General features: G+C 41.9%; 1 protein-coding gene across 1 annotated transcript in view; it reads left to right on the top strand.

Moving 5' to 3' along the window:
- Positions 1 to 3,078: 3,078 nt before the first annotated feature.
- Positions 3,079 to 18,271, top strand: part of ttc39c (tetratricopeptide repeat domain 39C) — a 50,710-nt gene continuing 35,517 nt past the window's right edge. The window contains exon 1 of the mRNA XM_059977783.1: positions 3,079 to 3,443. Coding sequence (XP_059833766.1) covers positions 3,289 to 3,443 — 155 coding nt within the window. The 5' untranslated portion in view covers positions 3,079 to 3,288. The remainder of the gene's footprint in view (positions 3,444 to 18,271) is intronic.

Raw genomic sequence — 18,271 nt, 5'->3', positions numbered from 1 at the left:
AAAGCAGCATTTCCCGGTGGCTACCAATTTTAATTCCCATTCCAACATGTTGGTCCGTGGCCTCCTCTACTGCCACTTGCAGGCAGGAGGAGCAACATGTAATATTCTGTCTGAATAACCTCCAATCTGCTGACTTGAGCATCAACTTCTCCAACTTCCAGCAATTCCCCCCCTCCTTCCTTCAATTCCCCCCTCTGGCCTCCCTTTTACCTCTTCTCATCTCCTCAACTGCCTATTACTTCACTCCAGCCCCACCTGCCTTGGTGTCCCTCCTCTTTCCATTTCTCTCATGGTCCATTCTTCTCTCATATCTGATTCCTTCCTTTCCTAACCTTTAATTTTTCCACTTATCACCTCCCAGATTTTTACTTCATCTCCCTTTCCCCACCCACCTACTTTCTAGCTTCTGCTCCTTCCCCTCTTCCCCCGCCTCCACATTCTTATTGTGGCTTTTTGTGTCTTCCTTTTCAGTCTTGATGAAGGCTCTCAACCCAAAACATCAACTGCTTTTTCATTTCTATAGATGCTGCCTGACCTGCTGAGTTCCTCTGGGAATTTTATTAACAGCTTTTTCCAATGCCAGGGGAATCTAGAACTAAAGGGCACATGTTTAAGAAATTGAAATTGGAATTGGTTTAATATTGTTACATGTTCTGAGATAGAGTAAAAACTAGGTTTTGCATGCCATCCATGCAATAACAGAATGCAAAGTAAAGTGTTTTACTTACAGGCCAACAATATATTGCAAGGCCATAATGAACTTGATTGTGAGGCCAAGAGTCCATCTTATTACACTAGGAAATTGCTATAAGCAGTATTCAAGTCCAGTGGTTTGTGCATTTTAGCTTTTGTGTCTTTTGTTCATTGGGTGGCGGGAGAAGAGTGAATTCCATTTCAAGTGAGTTCCAGTATTATTTCAAGAATCGAAGTACTTCAAGAACGTCCTCAGAGTTTTTTTTTTAAACAACGGATGCATTTATTGACTCATGCAAAAGGCTCATGTGTTAACCTTCTGCAATTAGAGCATTTAAAAGCTTTTTAAAGCAAATGGATCTAAATTTGGTTCAGTAGCAAGAAACATTGGGTGCTTTTGTGGCTGGAGATTGTCAGCAGTGGTACTTCATAGGGCTTGGCTCTTGTCCTATTGCTTTTCATATTATAGGTTAATGATTTCCATGTTTCTTTGGGGAGCATAAACAAGCAGGAGTCCTCGATAAACAGGAAGGACTACTTGCTGTAACAGAGATTGTTTTGGTTGATTTATTATTAGGTCATATTCACCGAGATAAAGTGAAAAACTTTGTTTTAGTGTCATCCAGATCATGCCAGACATAAGTACATTGAAGTAGTAGAAAAGGACAATCAGAATAGTGTTGTCACTCTATCAAGTGATCTCTCATCAATCCAAAGAGAAAACCCCTAGCTCGTACGACCGTTCCTTATAATACATGCTCTTCAATCCAGGCATCCTGGTAAATCATGCATAATTACATGGAGGGAGCTAAAGAGAGAAAACATAATGTAGAATATGGTGTTGGAGTTACAGGGAAAATACAGTGCAGACAGATAATTACAGTGCAGGGGCCATGATGAGGTGTATTGGGAGATCAACAAATACTGGGAATGCAGATGATCTGAAATTGGAAAATTCAATGTAAACGCTGTTGGCTTATGGACTACTCAGGTGGAATATGAACTAGGATTTTCTAGGTTGTGTTTGTGCCCATCCTGGCAGTGGAGCAGGGGCCATTTGGGGACTAGATAGGGTGTTAAAATTATTTGTAACTGGAAGCTTGGAACAGCCATTGCAGACAAATCAAAAACTGATTGATTTGTTCTTACTAATTTTGGGCTGAGATGAGTCATATCAAGTCGTCAAATTTACTGCCATGTGAACAAGTATATGTATACATAGAAAAAAAATGAATAACTTACTTTTAGAGACACATCATTCAGAAAAGCATATACATAACTTATTTCTAAATTATACTAGAACTGTACAAGAAAGACACATTTAGAATAAAAAAATAAACAAAGCTTATTGTAGTGCCACGTGGTCATAATGTCAGTGAACTAGTGTTCACGATTGTGCAGGTAGTTCAAGAACCGAATGGTTGAAGGGAAATAGCTGTTATTGAATGTGGTGAGATGTCAGGTATGTTAGTTTATTATCAGCAAAGTACAGTGAAAATGTTGTTTTGCATGCTATCCATAGATCATTTCATTACTGAGATTGTGCACTGAGGCAGAACAAGGAAAAACGATAACAGAATGCAGAATAAAATGTTACAGAGAAATAGCAGTGCAGGCAGACAGTAAGGTGCAAGGGCAAAATGAAGTAGATTATGAAGTCAAGATCCATTTTATCTTAAAGGGGGGGGCATTCAATAGTTAATCATGGTAGAAACTGTCCTTGAGCCTGGCAGTATGTTATTGCAGCCTTTTGTATCTTCTGCCTGAGGGAGGGGAAAAGAAAAGAAAATGTCCAGGCTGGGTGGGTCTATACTTGCTGCTCGATCTGCAAGATGAAGGCAAGGCCTGGGTGATGGGGAACTTTGATGATGGATATAGCCTTCTTGAGGATGCAACCCCTGTAGATACTACAGATGAGGGGGCAGAATAGATATGCCCATGATGTGCTGGGCTGAATCCACTACTGAATACACAAGAGGTTGTAGATGCTGGAATTTGGATCACGTTGACATTCTTTTAGTGTGTGTGGGTGGTTTTGATTTCTTTTGAACCACTCCATGGCTTTCTTTGTTTCGTGGCCATCTGGAGAAGACAAATCTTAGGGTTGTACACGGAATACATACTTTGATAATAAATGAACCTTTCATGGAGCAAAAACAACACAAACGGCTGGAGGAATTCAGCGGGTCGAGCAGCGTCGGTAGAGACAAAAGGTGGTCTACTTTCAGGTCCACACCCGACATTGTACTGAGGTGATGGCTTGTCAAGAGCGAGAGGGCGTGTCTTCCAGCCCAGGTCCCGTCTCTCAGGAAACGATACAGCGCTGATTGGTTGATTACGAGGGCGTCGTTGCCAGGACATCATCTGCGCGTTGTGAGGTGCGTGCTGGGAGCGAGCGTAGCGGACGCGGAAGGGGCAGCGCACCGGGTGATGGAGTGAGCGGCGCCATCTGACCCGGGGATTGTGTGGGGAGCCGGGGCCCAGGTCGACCTGACGAACTGCGGGGCCTCGGCCAGCTGGGGCCGAGCCGAACGTAAGGCCGGTGTCGCTGCCGCCGCGACTCTTGTCAATCCCGCCCGGATTGGGAAGAGAGCGATGGAGCGCAGGCGGCTGGAGACAGCGGGTTCGAGCTCGGGCTCGGCGGCCGCGGGGCCCCTGCCGCTAGACGACGCCGAACTGGCGCTGGCTGGGATCAACATGCTGCTAAACAACGGCTTCAGGGAATCGGACCAGCTCTTCAAAAAATACCGGTCAGTCAGGCTTGCAGATGGGAGCGATCGGGCGCGCTCGGCTGGGATCGGTTCAGCTTTCAGGTCCGCTCGGCTAGGCTCGTGCATGTTCGGTAGCGCTCGGGCCAGACTCGTGTACATTTGGCGATCCTCGGGTACTTTCGGCTGCACTCGGACAGGGTTCGGATCCAATCATCTGGGCTCGTGTGTGTTCGGTAGCGTTGGTGCTCTATGCTGCTGATGGTGGAATCTGAAAAGGGCGACTCAGTGGTACAGTGCCCCTCATAGCGATCTGGGTTCGAACCTGAGCCCGAGGTTTGTTTGTGTGGAATTTGCAGGTTGGTTTCCTTCAACCCAAAGATATGGGTTGGCTGATTTATGTGGATAGGGATGTGAGGAGAATAAGACAGAATTTGATAGTGGGATATCTGGCACATTATGTGATCTATGATTCTAAAATATTGGAAATGTTTACTAGTCCTCATCGGAAGATCAGAGGTGGAGAGGGTCAGCAACTTTACATTCCTATTTACAATTACGATTTCAGAGGACTTGTCCAGGGCCCAGTACGTAAGTGTAATTACAGAGAATGCACGGCAGTGCCTCTACCTACTTAAGAGTTTGCGAAGATTCGGCATGGCATCTAAAACGTTGACAAACTTCTGTAGATGTGTAGTGGAGAGTATATTGACTGGCTGCATCACTGCCTTTGAGTGGAAAATCTTAGAAAATGTAGTGGATATGGCCAGTCTGTCATCCATCACGGGTAAACCCTCCCAGCCATTGAGTTCATCTGCACGAAGCGTTGTCGCAACATCCACCATCAGGGACCCCACCACCCAGGTCATGCTCTCTTCTCACTACTGTATTGCCATCAAGAAGAAAGTACAGGAGCCTCAGGAGTCACACCACCAGATTCAGGAACAGTTTTTACCCCTCAACCATCAGGTTCTTGAACCCAAGGGGATAACTTTGGTCAAGTTCACTTGCACCGTCAGTGAAATGTTCACACAACCTATGGACTCACTTTTAAGGACTCCTCAATTATTTATTTTTGTATTGCACACTGGTTGAAAGCTCAAGTCAGTGCTGTCTTTCATTGATTCTATTATGTTATTATTCTTGTATGGATTTATTGAGTATGCCTGCTAGAAAATGAATCTGTGTTGTATATGATGACATATATGTACTTCGATAATTTTACTTTGAACTTTGAGTATCTGTGGAGGAAGAAACAGAACTAACTTTTCAGGTCCAAGACAACTCTGAGAGCATGGAATAGTATGGTACAGGAAAAGACCTTTCATTACATGATATTTGTGCCAAAAATGTTGCCAAATTAGATGAATCCCATGTGATTGTAACAGAAGAGATTAAAGGTACTGGAATTAAGCAACAGCAGGGCAATGCTAGAGCAATTGACCAGCTGAGATTGTGCAGCATTCTTCATGCCTGCATGTCATCCCTATCCCTGCATTCCCTATTTGTCAATGTGTTTTTTTAAACACCACTATTGTGACTGCTTACACCACCTCCTCTGGCAGCACATTTCATTATAGACTGCATGTGCTGAAATCTGGAGCGAGAAAACAAACTGCTGGAGGAACTCAGTGGGTCAGACAGCATCTGTAGAGACAGAGAGAGGGTTGGTGTTTCCGGTGCTGACTACAGGTCTGAAAAAGAGAAAGGAAGTATCAGTGGCAGAAAAGGTGATGGATGGGTAGAACAATAACGTGCTATAACTCTAAATAGACAGGACAAAATCATACAAGTATCTAAGCTGTCTTATTTTATATTTATTGTGTTACTGTCAATTTTTTGTACTGCATCAAGCCAAGAGTAACAATTATTTCCTTCTGCTTTACATTTATGTACTGGAAATGGGCTAGTATGACAGAAGCACTTTGTGTTAAGTGTGGTGGAATGCACCGAGCAGTAAAGGCTGAATTTATGGAGACACCAATATGCTGAAGTCACAGATGGATGGTTGAAACAAATGGCTGTTTCTAAAACAGGAAGGAAGAGCAAGTTGCCCTCAGGTTGGAAAATATAGTATTGTCTAAAGACATCCAGTGTGTCTGGATGGAAGATGAATTGTTCCTCAAACTCATTATAACAATGGAGTAGGCCATAGACCATAGAGTGAGATGGAGACTCAGAATTAGGTTTATTATTACTGACGTATATTGTGAAATGTATTGTTTGTGGCGGCAGTACAGTGCAATACATACAAAATTATAAGTATTACAAAAAGAGAGCCAAATAGTGAAGTTGTGTTCATGGGTTCAGTGATTGTTCGTTGATCTGATGGTGGAGGGAAGAAGCTGTTCCTAAAACATTGAGTGTGGGTCTTAAGGCTCCTATACATCTTACCCAATGGTAGTAATGAGAGGAGGCATGTCCTGACTGGTGAGGGTTTTTAAATTATGTATGCCAACGTCTTGAGGCATTAGAAGCTTGGGGGTCAATACAGGTGATGTGCAAATATGGAAATTGGTAGGATGGAAGGTGAAGGCCTGTCATTGAGGACTGACTGCAGAGGAGTGGGACAGAGATCCTTGCCTTTGACTCCACTAACCTCCATATTCAGCTGATTGCATGATTTCACTACAAGGCCCTTCTTCCTCTTCTGAGCAGTTCAGAGGGATCACTTGCTTGGTGACTCCTGTTCTGCTCTTTCCAATACAATCCTAAAAGATGCAATAACTTTTTACCTCTTGCCTTCCCATTGTCCAGGAACCCAGCGCATCCAGGTGAAGCAGCAATTCACTTGACTTTCTAACATTCTGTGTTTGCAATAATCTCTACATTGACGGAACCAAATACTGATTGTGATCCCTTTGTGGAGCACCTACATGTGGTGTACAGGATTGACCCTGAGCTTTTTGTGTACCACTTTAATTCTCCAACCCATTCCCACTCTGACATCTGTATGTGTCCTGTACTGTTACAACAAAACCCAATGCAAACTTGAGGACCATAAGATCATAAGATATAGAAGCAGAAGTAGGCCATTTGGCCCATTGAGGGTGCTCCGCCATTCACTCATGGGCTGATCCAAATCTTCCAGTTATCCCCACTCTCGTGCTTTCACCCCATAACCTTTGATGCCCTGCCTAATCAAGAACCTTTCTATCTCTGCCTTAAATACACTCAATGACTTGGCCTCCACAGCCGCTCGTGGCAACAAATTCCACAGATTTACCATCCTCTGACTAAAGTAATTTCTCTGCATCTCAGTTCTAAAAGGACATCCTTCAATCCTGAAGTTGTGCCCTCTTGTCCTAGAATCCCCTACCATGGGAAATAACTTTGCCATATCTAATCTGTTCAGGCCTTATAACAATCAGAATGTTTCTATGAGATCTCCCCCCTCATTCTCCTGAACTCAGGGAATACAGCCCAAGAGCTGCCAGATGTTCCTCATACGGTAACCCTATCATTCTTGTGAATCTTCTCTGAACCCTCTCCAATGTCAGTATATTTTTCTAAAATAAGGAGCCCTAAACTGCACACAGTATTTCAAGTGTGGTCTCACAAGTGCCTTATAGAACCTCAACATCACACCCGTGCTTTTATAGACCTCTGGAAATGAATGCCAACATTGCATTCACCTTCTTCACAACCGACTCAACCTGGAGGTTAACCTTTCAGGTATCTTGCACAAGGATTCCCAAGTCCTTTTGTATCTTTGTATCTCTGCAATTTGAATTCTCCCTCCATTTAAATAATAGTCTGCCCATTAATTTCTTCTACCAAAGTGCATGACCATACATTTTCCAACATTTTATTTCATTTGCCATTCCCCTAAACTATCTAAGGCTTTCTGTTTCTTCACACTATCCGCTCCTCCACCTGTCTTTGTATCATTGGCAAATTTAACCATTAATACTGTAGCCCAAATCATTGACATATATCGTAAAAAGACTTCACCCTTCCTATAACCAAGCCTTCATCTTATTTTTGGAGAACCTATAGCCTTCTGGACTCGCTCAAATTGTTCAACTCTGAGTAACTTGTTCTTTCTGACTCTCAGACCTGACCATTTATGCCAGTCATGCATCTGTGCTATTTAGCTCTGTTTTCTCTCTAGTAGTACACCTTGGCATTGCCCACACCCCTGCTATTAGTAATCAATGCTATCAGTACGCAACATTGCACTCAATTGGTCGCACCATTTGACCTATCCGCCAACTCCTGCCTTTGTTGCAACTGCAAATTAGCTTGTTTTCTGTCTTAGTTCAATTCTGATTAAGGGATTTGTAACTGAAGTTTTAATTCAAACGCTGCCTGAGCTGGTAAGTTTTCCCAGCACCTTCTGGTTTCATTAATGTTTTTCAACATCATTTTGCTCAAGCCAGCTGATGAAATATAGGCTATCTAGTTTATTAGAGGAAGGTTAATGGTAGGAAAATTTACTCTGTTAGTAGTCGTGAAAGAACAGGTTACTTTTTGCTTTGAGAAATGAGATATATTTGAATTGTAAAATTTTGCCAAAAGCTGGTTGAAGGTATTGTCATGAAGTATTTGATGCTGGGTGTTGAGCAATCTAATAACTGTTGGAGCAGCATTTGTTTTCTTTGTAAGTTAAAGATGATGCAATTTGCTTTAGTTCCTTTTTTCTTCATGCATTGTCGTTCCATATGGTCTAGAATGACTAGCTTGATGATTTACTGAATGTTTTAGACAAGAACAATGTTTTTCAGTAGATCTTGTTCAGAATTATGAAGTCTTCATTTACTTGGGAGTAGAGTTAGAGGTATTCTAATGTGCATTCTCTCTGGGTGCTGTTCAATTTGCCAATTACCAACAAGTGATAACTTACAGAAAACACTGACCGTCTACTCTATTTATTTCTTCTATTGTCTAATGCACCTCTATCAAGTCACCTCTCGCCCTCCTTCAATCACAAGAGAAAAGAACCCAAGTTCACTCAACCTACTGTTATAAGATATGCCCTCTAATCCAGGAAGCATCTCTGTATCTTCTCAAAAGGTTTCACACCCTTCCTATAACAAGGGAACCAGAACTGAACACAATACTCCCAAGTGTGGTCGAACTAGAGTTATTTGGAGCTACAACATTACTTCCTGCCTTTAACCTTTTGTTCTGCTTTCAAGTTTGACTTTCCAAAATTTATCACTTCACACTTTTTCCAGACTGAATCCATCTGTCGCTTCTCAGCCCAGCTCTGCATCATCTTGTCAATGTTCAATTGTAACCCACAACAAATTTCTATATGATCCACGATACCTGACCTTTGTGTCATCTGCAAACTCACTAACCCACCTTCCACTTCCTCATCCAAGTTATTTATAAAAGAATACAGAGAGCTGGGGTCCCAGCACAGATCTCTGTGGTCACAGTGTCTAGTCAGAATATGCTCTAGTTACTACCACTCTCTGCCTTCTGTGGGCAAGCCAGTTCTGTATCCACACAGTCAAGTTACCCTGGATCCAGTGCCTCCTGAATAAACATTTTATGAAAATCCATACAAACCACATCCAATGATATACCTTCATCAATTTGTTTAGTCACTTCCTTGAAGAATTTAGTCATGTGAGGCACGACCTACTCCTCACAAAGCTATGCTAACAATCCCTAATCAGACACTAAATATTCATAAATCCTATCTATAAGAATCCTTACCAATACTGATATTAGACTCACTGGTCTACAATGTCAGTATTATCCCTATTATCATTTTTGAACAAAGGTGTAAAATTTGACACTCCCCCCCCCCCCCCCATCCTCTGGTACAACTTTTGTGGCCAGTGACGGCACAAAGTTTATCACTAAAGGGTGCAGCAACCTCTTCCCTCGCTTCCCATAGTAACACGGGATATACTTCAGCCGGCTAACTATCCTAATGTTTTTCAAACATTCCAGGACATCCTCTTTTGTAACGTCTACATGTTCCAGCATATCAGCCTGTTTTACACTATCCTGTCATTTGTCAAAGTCCCTCTCACTATGAATACTGAAGTAAAGTTTCATTAAGGACTTTGTCTAACTCCTTTGCCTTTAGGCACTTGTTTCCTCTTCTATCCCTGATTGGTCCTACTACCCTCAGTCTAGTCATACTCCTGTTCTTCACATATATGTAGAGATTAAAGACTGCAGATCAGCAGTGAGAGCCAAGAAGATATGGTCAAGTGATACAAAGGAGTGCTTGCAGGACTGTTCTGAGTTGATGGACTGGAAAATATTCAGGAGTTCATCTTTGAGTCTGAATGAATATGTCACAATTGTCATAGACTTCATCAAGGTCTGTGTGGATGAGTATGTGCCTTCAAGAACATACTAAAACCAAAAACCATGGTTGAACTAGGCAATTTATAGATTGCTAAAGGCTAGATCTGTGGCATTCAAGACTGGTCATCCAGAAATATACAAGAAGTCCAGGTATGACTTATGGAAGGCTATTTTAAGGGTAAGAAAATAACTCCAATTGAGACAGAATCGGATGCACATCAGCTTTGGCAAAGTTTGCAGGTCATTACTTCCTACTAAGTGAAACCTAACTTCATGAAAGGCCGTGATGCTTCACTGTCAGATTAGCTCAATGCCTTTTATGCATGCTTTGAAAGGGAGAATAAAATTAGCCAGTGTGAATCCCTGCACCCTTTGGTGACCCTGTCTTGGAGACTGTCGCCAGAACATCTTTCAAGAGAGCGAACCCTTGCAAGGCATTAGGCCCTGATGGTGTACCTGATGAGACTCTGAAAAACTGGCCCAACCAGCTGGTGGGAGTGTTCAAGGACATTTTTAATCTCTCACTGCTGCAGTCAGAGGTTCCCACCTGCTTCAATGGGGGTAACAATCATACCAGAAATTTAGGGTGAGCTGCCTGAACAACTATCGCCCAGATGAAGTGCTTCGAGAATTTGGTCATAGCTAAATCAATTCCTGCCTGTGAGAGCTTGAATCCGCTAAAATTGGTGTACAGAGGATGCAATCTCATGGTTCACCACTCGGCCTTGGGTCACCCGGACAATACCCAAGTCAGGCTGCTGGTTATTGACTATAGATCCATGTTAAATGCAATCATATCCTCAGTTCTAATCAACAAGCTCCAAAACATGGTCCTCTGTAATTCTCTCGGCAAATGGATTCTTACCAAGAGATTGCGGATCGGAAATAACATCTCTTCCTCGGTGACAATCAGCGCCACTGCTCTGCTCTCTACAGCTACAGCTCAAACTCCATCTATAAATTTGCCGATGACAAACTATTGTTTCAGATGACGATGGCGAGGCGTATAGAAGCGAGTTAGATCAGCTGGTTGAGTGGTGTTGCAGTATCGACTTTGCACTCAAAGTCATTAAGACCAAGGGTTTGATTGTAGGCACACAAAATGATGGAGAAACTGAGCAGGCCAGGCAGCGTCTATGGAAAAGTGTACAGTCGATATTTCGGGCTGAGACCCTTCATCGGGACTAGAGAGAAAAAGATGAGGAATCAGAGTAAGAAGGTGGAGGGAGGAAAGGAAGAAACACATTTAGGTGAAACCAGAGGTGAGGGGAGGGGTGAAGTAAAGATCTGGGGTTGACTGGTGAAACAGAGACAGAGCTGGATAAGGGGAGATCTGATGGGAGAGGGCAGAAGGCCATGGAAGAAATAAAAAGAGGAGGATCACCAGCTGGAGGTGATGAGCTGATAAGGAGATGTGGTGAGAGAGGGGAAAAGTAATAGGGGATAGTGGGGGTGGGACATTACTGGAAGTTTGAGAAATCGATGTTCATGTTATCAGGTTGGGGGCTACCTAGATGGAATATAGGGTGTTATATATAGGACAAACCTATGAACCCCACACAAGAGCTCCCAAACCAATCTGCAAATTTCCATTGTGTATTTCCCTGAGTACACATGTTCCCAATTTAATCTCCCAAGATCCTGCCTAATTGCATCATAGTTTACCCTCCCCGATTAAATAGTTATCCATACTGTCTGCTCCTTTCTCTGTCCACGGCTATAGTAAAGGTCAGGGAGCTGTAGTCACTGTCTACAACATTTTCAATCCACTGAGAGATCTGTTACTTAACCAGGTTCATTGACTCTCTAGTCTGCCTGTCTATATAATGTGTCAGGGATCCATCCTGGATGTACCTAACAAATTCTGTCCCATCTAATTCATTTGCACTAAGTAAGTGCCAATCAATATTAGGGAATTAGTCAGCCAGGATAACAACCCTGATATTTTAGCATCTTTCCAAAATCTGCCTCTTGATCTTTTCAGTGTTTCTGTTGTTATGGTAGACTATGGAATACTTGTAATAGAGCAATTGCTTTTGACCTCCACCCACACTGATTCAGTAGACAATCCCTCCACAACATCTTCCCTTTCTGCAGCTGTGATCAAAATCAGGTTTAATATCACCGGCATATGTTGTGAAATTTGTTAACATAGTGGCAGAAAAAAAATAAATGAATTACAGGAAGTATATATATTTGTATTTAAAGTAAAAAGTTAAATTAAAAATAGTAGTGCAAAAACAAATTTTAGAAAAGTAAGCTAGTGTTCTTTGTTCAATGTTCATTTACAAATTGGTTGGCAGAGGGGAAGAAGCTGTGGCAGAATCATGTGTGCCTTTGGGCTTCTGTACCTTCTTCCTGACAGTAATAATGAGAAGAGGGCATGTCATGGCTGGTGGATGCCACCTTTCTGAGACACCGTTCTTTTAAAATGTCTGGATACTACGAGGCTAGTACCCATGATGGAGCTGACTAATTTTACATCTTGACCCTGATTAGCAAAGCTACTCACCCACCTCTTTTACATTCCTCCTTGTTGCTTTTGGAACATCCAGCAGCCAGCCATCCCTGCACTTGTGACAGCCATATCTCTGTAATGGCCAGAATGGCGTACTTCCATGTGCTGATTTGTGCTCCAAGTTCATCACTCTTGTTCCTGATATTTATGTTAAAACAGACACATTTCAACCTTTCCAGTTGACTGCAGTTATGCCCTGTTCTTGTCCTTCCTCATAGTCTCTATACCGTGCATCTACCTTTTAACACCAACTGCTCCATCCTCTGACCTACCACTGTTGTTCTTAGCCTCCTGCCAACCAGCTATGTAGCTGAAAGGTGAAGGGTTTATTCTGGAATACTAAGCCTTTCAATGTGAGCTATCTAGTTGATGAGTACCTTTATTATTTTTAATACAGATGAATAAAGATGTTAGCAAGCACAACAGCCTTGAAGCAGCTTTCATTCTCTGGCTGATTGGATAGCTGAGAGTGTATCAACTGAAGGATGCACTGCAGCAAGAGCAGAGTGGTTACACTGAGAAAGCAGATGAATTACATAGAGATGTACAGTATGTATTTGGGGTGATGATCTGATGGTTTGAATACTGGATAAGGTTGGGTGTTTGGTATATAAACTGTGTTTGCCTCAAACACGGACAGTCATTTAGTTTACAGATGACTTCTCACAGTGATTGTTAGGTAACATCCAGACTTTATCCAGAGCTGTTTATCATCTCTGTGCTTACTAATGAATTGCTTCTGAATTGTAATTACTAATGTAGGGTATATAGCTGCCAAATTTGCACAAACATTGTCACAAATAGCAGTGTTATAATTACCAAAGTATGTTGTTCATTGTTATTTGAGTATAAATAGTGGGAAGTGGAGATTGATTTGGAAAGCAGAGCAGTATCTGAAGGTCTCAGATTCTTGTTTTCAGCTGGACTGCAGATGAATTCTTTAAATTTGTATGTCTCTGTACAATACATGCATGTTATCGGGCAAACTTAGGTGAATTGAGTGATATTGCAGTTATTAATCTTGTGGTATAATGTCAATTTCAGGACAAATTCTAGGTCATAATTTTGTGGTACAAACATGACATGCAACACAAAAGGTAAACTTTTAATAGTTTTTTTAAAGTTTACTGTTCACTGAACCCTGGAAAACTTGGACAGTGAAGATGCATACATCAGGATGCTCTTCGTTAACTAGCTCTTCATTCAAGACTATCATACTCTTAAAACTGATCAGTAATCTCCAAAATCTAATCCTCAATATTGAATTGAATTGACTTTATTTCTTACATCCTTCACATGTGTGAGGAGTAAAAATCTTTACATCTCCGTCTAGATGTGCAATGTGCAAATACAGTAATTTATAATAAATAGAACAGTCAATGTAACAGAAATACACTCAGATCAGCGCGAGTTCATCAGTCTGATGGCCTGGTGAAAGGAGATGTCCTGGAGCCTGTTGGTCCTGGCTTTTATGCTGCGGTACTGTTTCCCAATTGGTTGCAGCTGGATCAGTTTGTGGTTGGGGTGACTAGGGTCCCCAATGATCCTTTGGGCCCTTTTTACACACCTGTCTTTGTAAATGTCCTGAATGATGGGAAGTTCACAACTACGGCTAAGCTGGGTTACTTGCATCACGGCCTGGTATGGAAATACCAATGGCCTTGAGTGAAAGGCCTACAGAAAGAAGTGGATGCAGCTTAAAGCCCTTCCCACCACTAAGGGCATCTACCAGGAACACTTTGCAGCTAAGCAGCATCCATCATCAAGGACTCCCTCCTCCAGGTCATGCTCTCTTCTCGCTACTGCCATTAGAAAGAAGATACAGGAGTCTCAGGTCCCACACTACTGGGTTCGGGAGCAGTTATTACCCCTCAATCATCAGGCTCTTGATCCAGAGTGGATAACTTCACTCAAACCAACACTGAAATGGTTCCGCAACTTATGGGCTCTCTTCTGAGGACTCGATGACTCACGTCCTTAACATTGTTTATTTATTGTTATTATTTTGTTGACTTTTTCCTTTTTTGTATCTGTTCAATTTGTTGCCTTTGCACATTGGTTGCTAGTCCATCTTTGTATGGAGATGTTCAATGATTATATCGTGTTTCTTTGTATTTACTGTGAATTCCTGCAAGAAAAGGGTACTACATGGTGACATATATGTGTTTTGATAATAAATTTACATCAAACTTTAAAATATTTCAGTCTGGCATCATGAGAGAGTGCTGCCTACTCTAAGGTATAAAGTGGAATCTGGTTAATTGAAATACATGAGGACCAGTCATTTTGGCCCAATTAAGCAGTTGCCCAGTTAGCCAAAGTTTCATGGAAATAGTTAAGAAGGTATAAAAACACAAACTAGAATTTAACTGAGTAACAAACTATGTATTTAAGTTAAATACAGAACAAATTTGAACACTACCAGTAGTGCTACAATGCGATAAAACTGTGTGTAAGTTCCTTACAGTTATCAACAGAGAAATTCAGTGCACACTGCCCTGTTCTTTCAGTTGACTGTAAATGAATAAAATCAGCAGACACCTAGTGCAGATAAGGGACTGCCTTCATACAATCTTCATACAATTTCATAGGAAATTAAAAGTGGTGCTACAAAACACTTGCAGGAAGTGAGGTAGTGAGGCAACCAAATTTGGTGTGACTGTTGGATGCAGAATTAAAATGAAAGGCATCTGAAAAGTTTTGGATGAAATGGAAATGTTCCTCAAAGCATTGTCAATCAGTTGTCTTAAGCCCTACTGCAGCGTAGGGTCACCAACAGCAGCATGCCAGAGTGCACTATTCTGTGCCATTCCTTCAAATTGTCTCCAGATTTAGCCTGCTGTCAAATATCCCTCCTCTCCCAGGGTGAGGAGCTTCTGCTGGTGTTTTTATAGCACTGTAGCGATGTGCTACACGCAGCGCTAAAATTACGACACGGAGTCGGTAACTGCAGTCGAAGGAAAAAACTTTATTCGAAAACTTCAGCCTCACTTTTAAGCCTCCCTCAACCGGCCCCCCATGGCGCAGAGGCTCCAAAGCTCTGTGCTCGCAAACCCCCGTAGGCTATCTAATTGTGAGTCGGTTCGGGATGCGCCAGGAAATGGGTCGCCACAGCACTATGTTTTTTTACAGGATAGGGTTGCTAGCGCCAAGCCTCATCCTCCTCCTTTTGCAGCCAGACTTGTGACTGTGTGTGGCAGAGTTATTGTCAATCAGTGCTTGAAGATTATCATGTGAAAAATCTATTCTGTATATTGACTTGAAAGAAGTGGCATGGATGAATTGGGCCGAAGGATCTGTTTCTGTGCTGTATTACTCTTTGACTCTAAGTATGAAGTGAATCACTGATGCTCCAGGAGGGTGTGTTTGCAATCATGGGCGGTGTAAAAGGATAAGTGTTTTATTTCTTTCTGAGTACCTTATGGTATTTTTATGTTGATTTGAAAATATGACCTGTTTACTACAAATATGGAATAAAATGCTTTACATCATAAATATAAATTGTATGAATCATATGGAGACAATTCAGCTTGTTCCTGATTCTTCTCTGCCAACTTCGTAAGTGCTTTTTAGATTGTAGTATTTTCCGAGCCTCACTACTGAAGTGATCATAGGCCAAACACCTCAACTGCACTGGAAGTCTTGCAATGCCTGCAGTAGCCAATCACCTCAACTGTCTTGAAATATGACTTTTAAAACCAATTAAACTAATGTAAATTGATAATATTCATTAAAACAATATATTTATTTTTTAAAATGCAGCTTCCTGGCTTTTCTCTACGGAGTAACTGACTGCTTGGGACAGGTTGAACTACTTGGCATTTACATTCCTGAATCCGAATGTGATACACTTTGATGTTTAAATGATTAAGGTCTGAACTAAGTAAGAACAAATCTGTATTGACTGTGCTTTTATAAGATTTTGCTGAATCTTGTCAACCCTAGCAGTGGCATTTATGGTATGCTTGCTAATGTTCCTACAGCTAACATCAGCAGAAAGGAAATCCTGACACGATTGATCAGCATGTGCTGGTAACTGAAATATTCTTTTGTCTCCCAGATTCAGTTCTTGGTATGTTACGGCAGTTACTGTTTCTAAGTTGTACCATTCCCTTTTGTATGCGGATTTCTTTTATGTTTTAGGCTTGCAGCAGCGTTGTTTATTGTCTATTGTGCCTGTTGAGTCTTGAGCAGCTGTCTTTTAGGCACTCCGAGAATGTGATATCCAGGGCATTAACCTACTGAATATAGGAATGTCAGTAGATGATCTGTGAGTGTTAGGTTTTAAAGGAGCTCCCTCTCCTTTAAGTGATGGAAATCATAGGGCAGGGAGCCACTATTGAAGTAAACATGATTTGTTTCTGCTACAGTGGATTGTTTCACCATAGTTAGTTCATTGGATAACACACATTAAATGCTAGAGGATCTCAGCAGGTCAAGCAGCATCTATGGAAAGAAATAGTTAATGTTTCAGGCAGAAACCCTTCATCAGAACAGTCCCTCTTTAGCTGCAGCCTGACCTGCTGAGTTCCTCCAGCAGTTTGTGTGTGTTACTTTGGATTTCTAGCATCTACAGAATCTCTTGTGTTTATTGTTAGTTCATTGGATAGAGTATTGATTTAGGAGACTGCTTTGCCCAACATATCTATCTGTACATTGTGGGGCTCTTGGAGGCAAGCCTTTTGCAGTGCTCAGTCCCGGCCCTTTTGCAACCAATTTAAACTGCATTGTTGACCCTCTGGCTGCAGTTTAGGATCTGTGTAGTATTATTTAAAGGATAGTCACATATAGAGAGGCTTTCTTTTGTTGATGATTACCTGTCAGTTGTAAGGTATAACTTAATGGTTCTGTGTTAACTGACTCATGGGTCATGTTACAGTTTGCCATTATTGTTGGTAGAGCTGCAATAACACCAGTAAGGACCCTAATCTGTGATGACCCAGGGATGCAGTAATTAGTTTCTGATGATCATGATCATTGCCATGTCTCTGTGAAGCTTAGTAAAACACAGTTATCTGCTGTCTATCTATTTGAAGATCCCAATGGTTAGGCATTTCATTCACAGTGCTAATTCACAAAGTTTCTTCTCACTTGTTGAGGCTTGGTTCCTGCGCTCCTTTAACCTTAATGGGTTCATTGGACAACTTACTATCATAACGAAACAAATTATAAGTCCGCTAATGTATCAATAAAATAATTTCCAATAGCCTATAAAAACTCTTCAGCACAATGAAAATCTCGAAAGTATTGAAAGTGAAGAGTACCAGGCGGATAGAGGAAAGAATTTAAGGGTAGGTTCTCAGCTTCCTTAAGGAAATGTAGCATCTTCATGACCACTGGAATTCATTGACCATGTGTGTTCAAGGAGCAGAAGGATCATTCATGATGGTATTGACAGCTGAGTCCATGTGATTTGTGTACCCACAGGATTTTTATTAATGTCACAGGGGTCAGCCCACTTACCAGATCTGTTGGATACCTTCCCTGTCTGCAGGAGAGTTCCTACACCGGAGCTGCTCATGAGCCACAAAATGATTTTGGAAGCAAGTCATCCTCAGTCCTCATGATATCTAAAATGAAACTCTTTAAATACAGAACTGCTGTGTTAGCCTAATTTTTCTTGAATATCTGAAGGATTTTAAACCTGCAGTCTTCTGACTTGCCAGGTAGGATCTTTAAGGAGAAGCACTGTCGACGTTTCGGGCCCAGACCCTTCATCAGGACTAACTGAAAGGAGAGATACTAAGAGATTTGAAAGTAGTGGGGGGAGGGGGAAATACGAAATGATAGGAGAAGACCGAGGGGGTGGGATGAAGCTAAGAGCTGGAAAGGTGATTGGCGAAAGTGATACAGAGCTGGAGAAGGGAAAGGATCATGGGACGGGAGGCCTCAGGAGAAAGAAGGGGGGGGGGGAGCACCAGAGGGAGATGGAGAACAGGCAGAGTGATGGGCAAAGAAAGAGGAAAAAACACAACTAAATATGTCAGGGATGGGGTTAGAAGGGGAGGAGGGGCATTAACGAAATTAGAGAAGTCAATGTTCATGCCATCAGGTTGGAGGCTACACAGCCGGTATA

The sequence above is a fragment of the Hypanus sabinus genome, chromosome 1 (genome assembly GCF_030144855.1).
Source record: "Hypanus sabinus isolate sHypSab1 chromosome 1, sHypSab1.hap1, whole genome shotgun sequence".
NCBI classification, from domain to species: Eukaryota; Metazoa; Chordata; class Chondrichthyes; order Myliobatiformes; family Dasyatidae; genus Hypanus; species Hypanus sabinus.
This window is presented reverse-complemented; position numbering and strand designations above follow the sequence as displayed.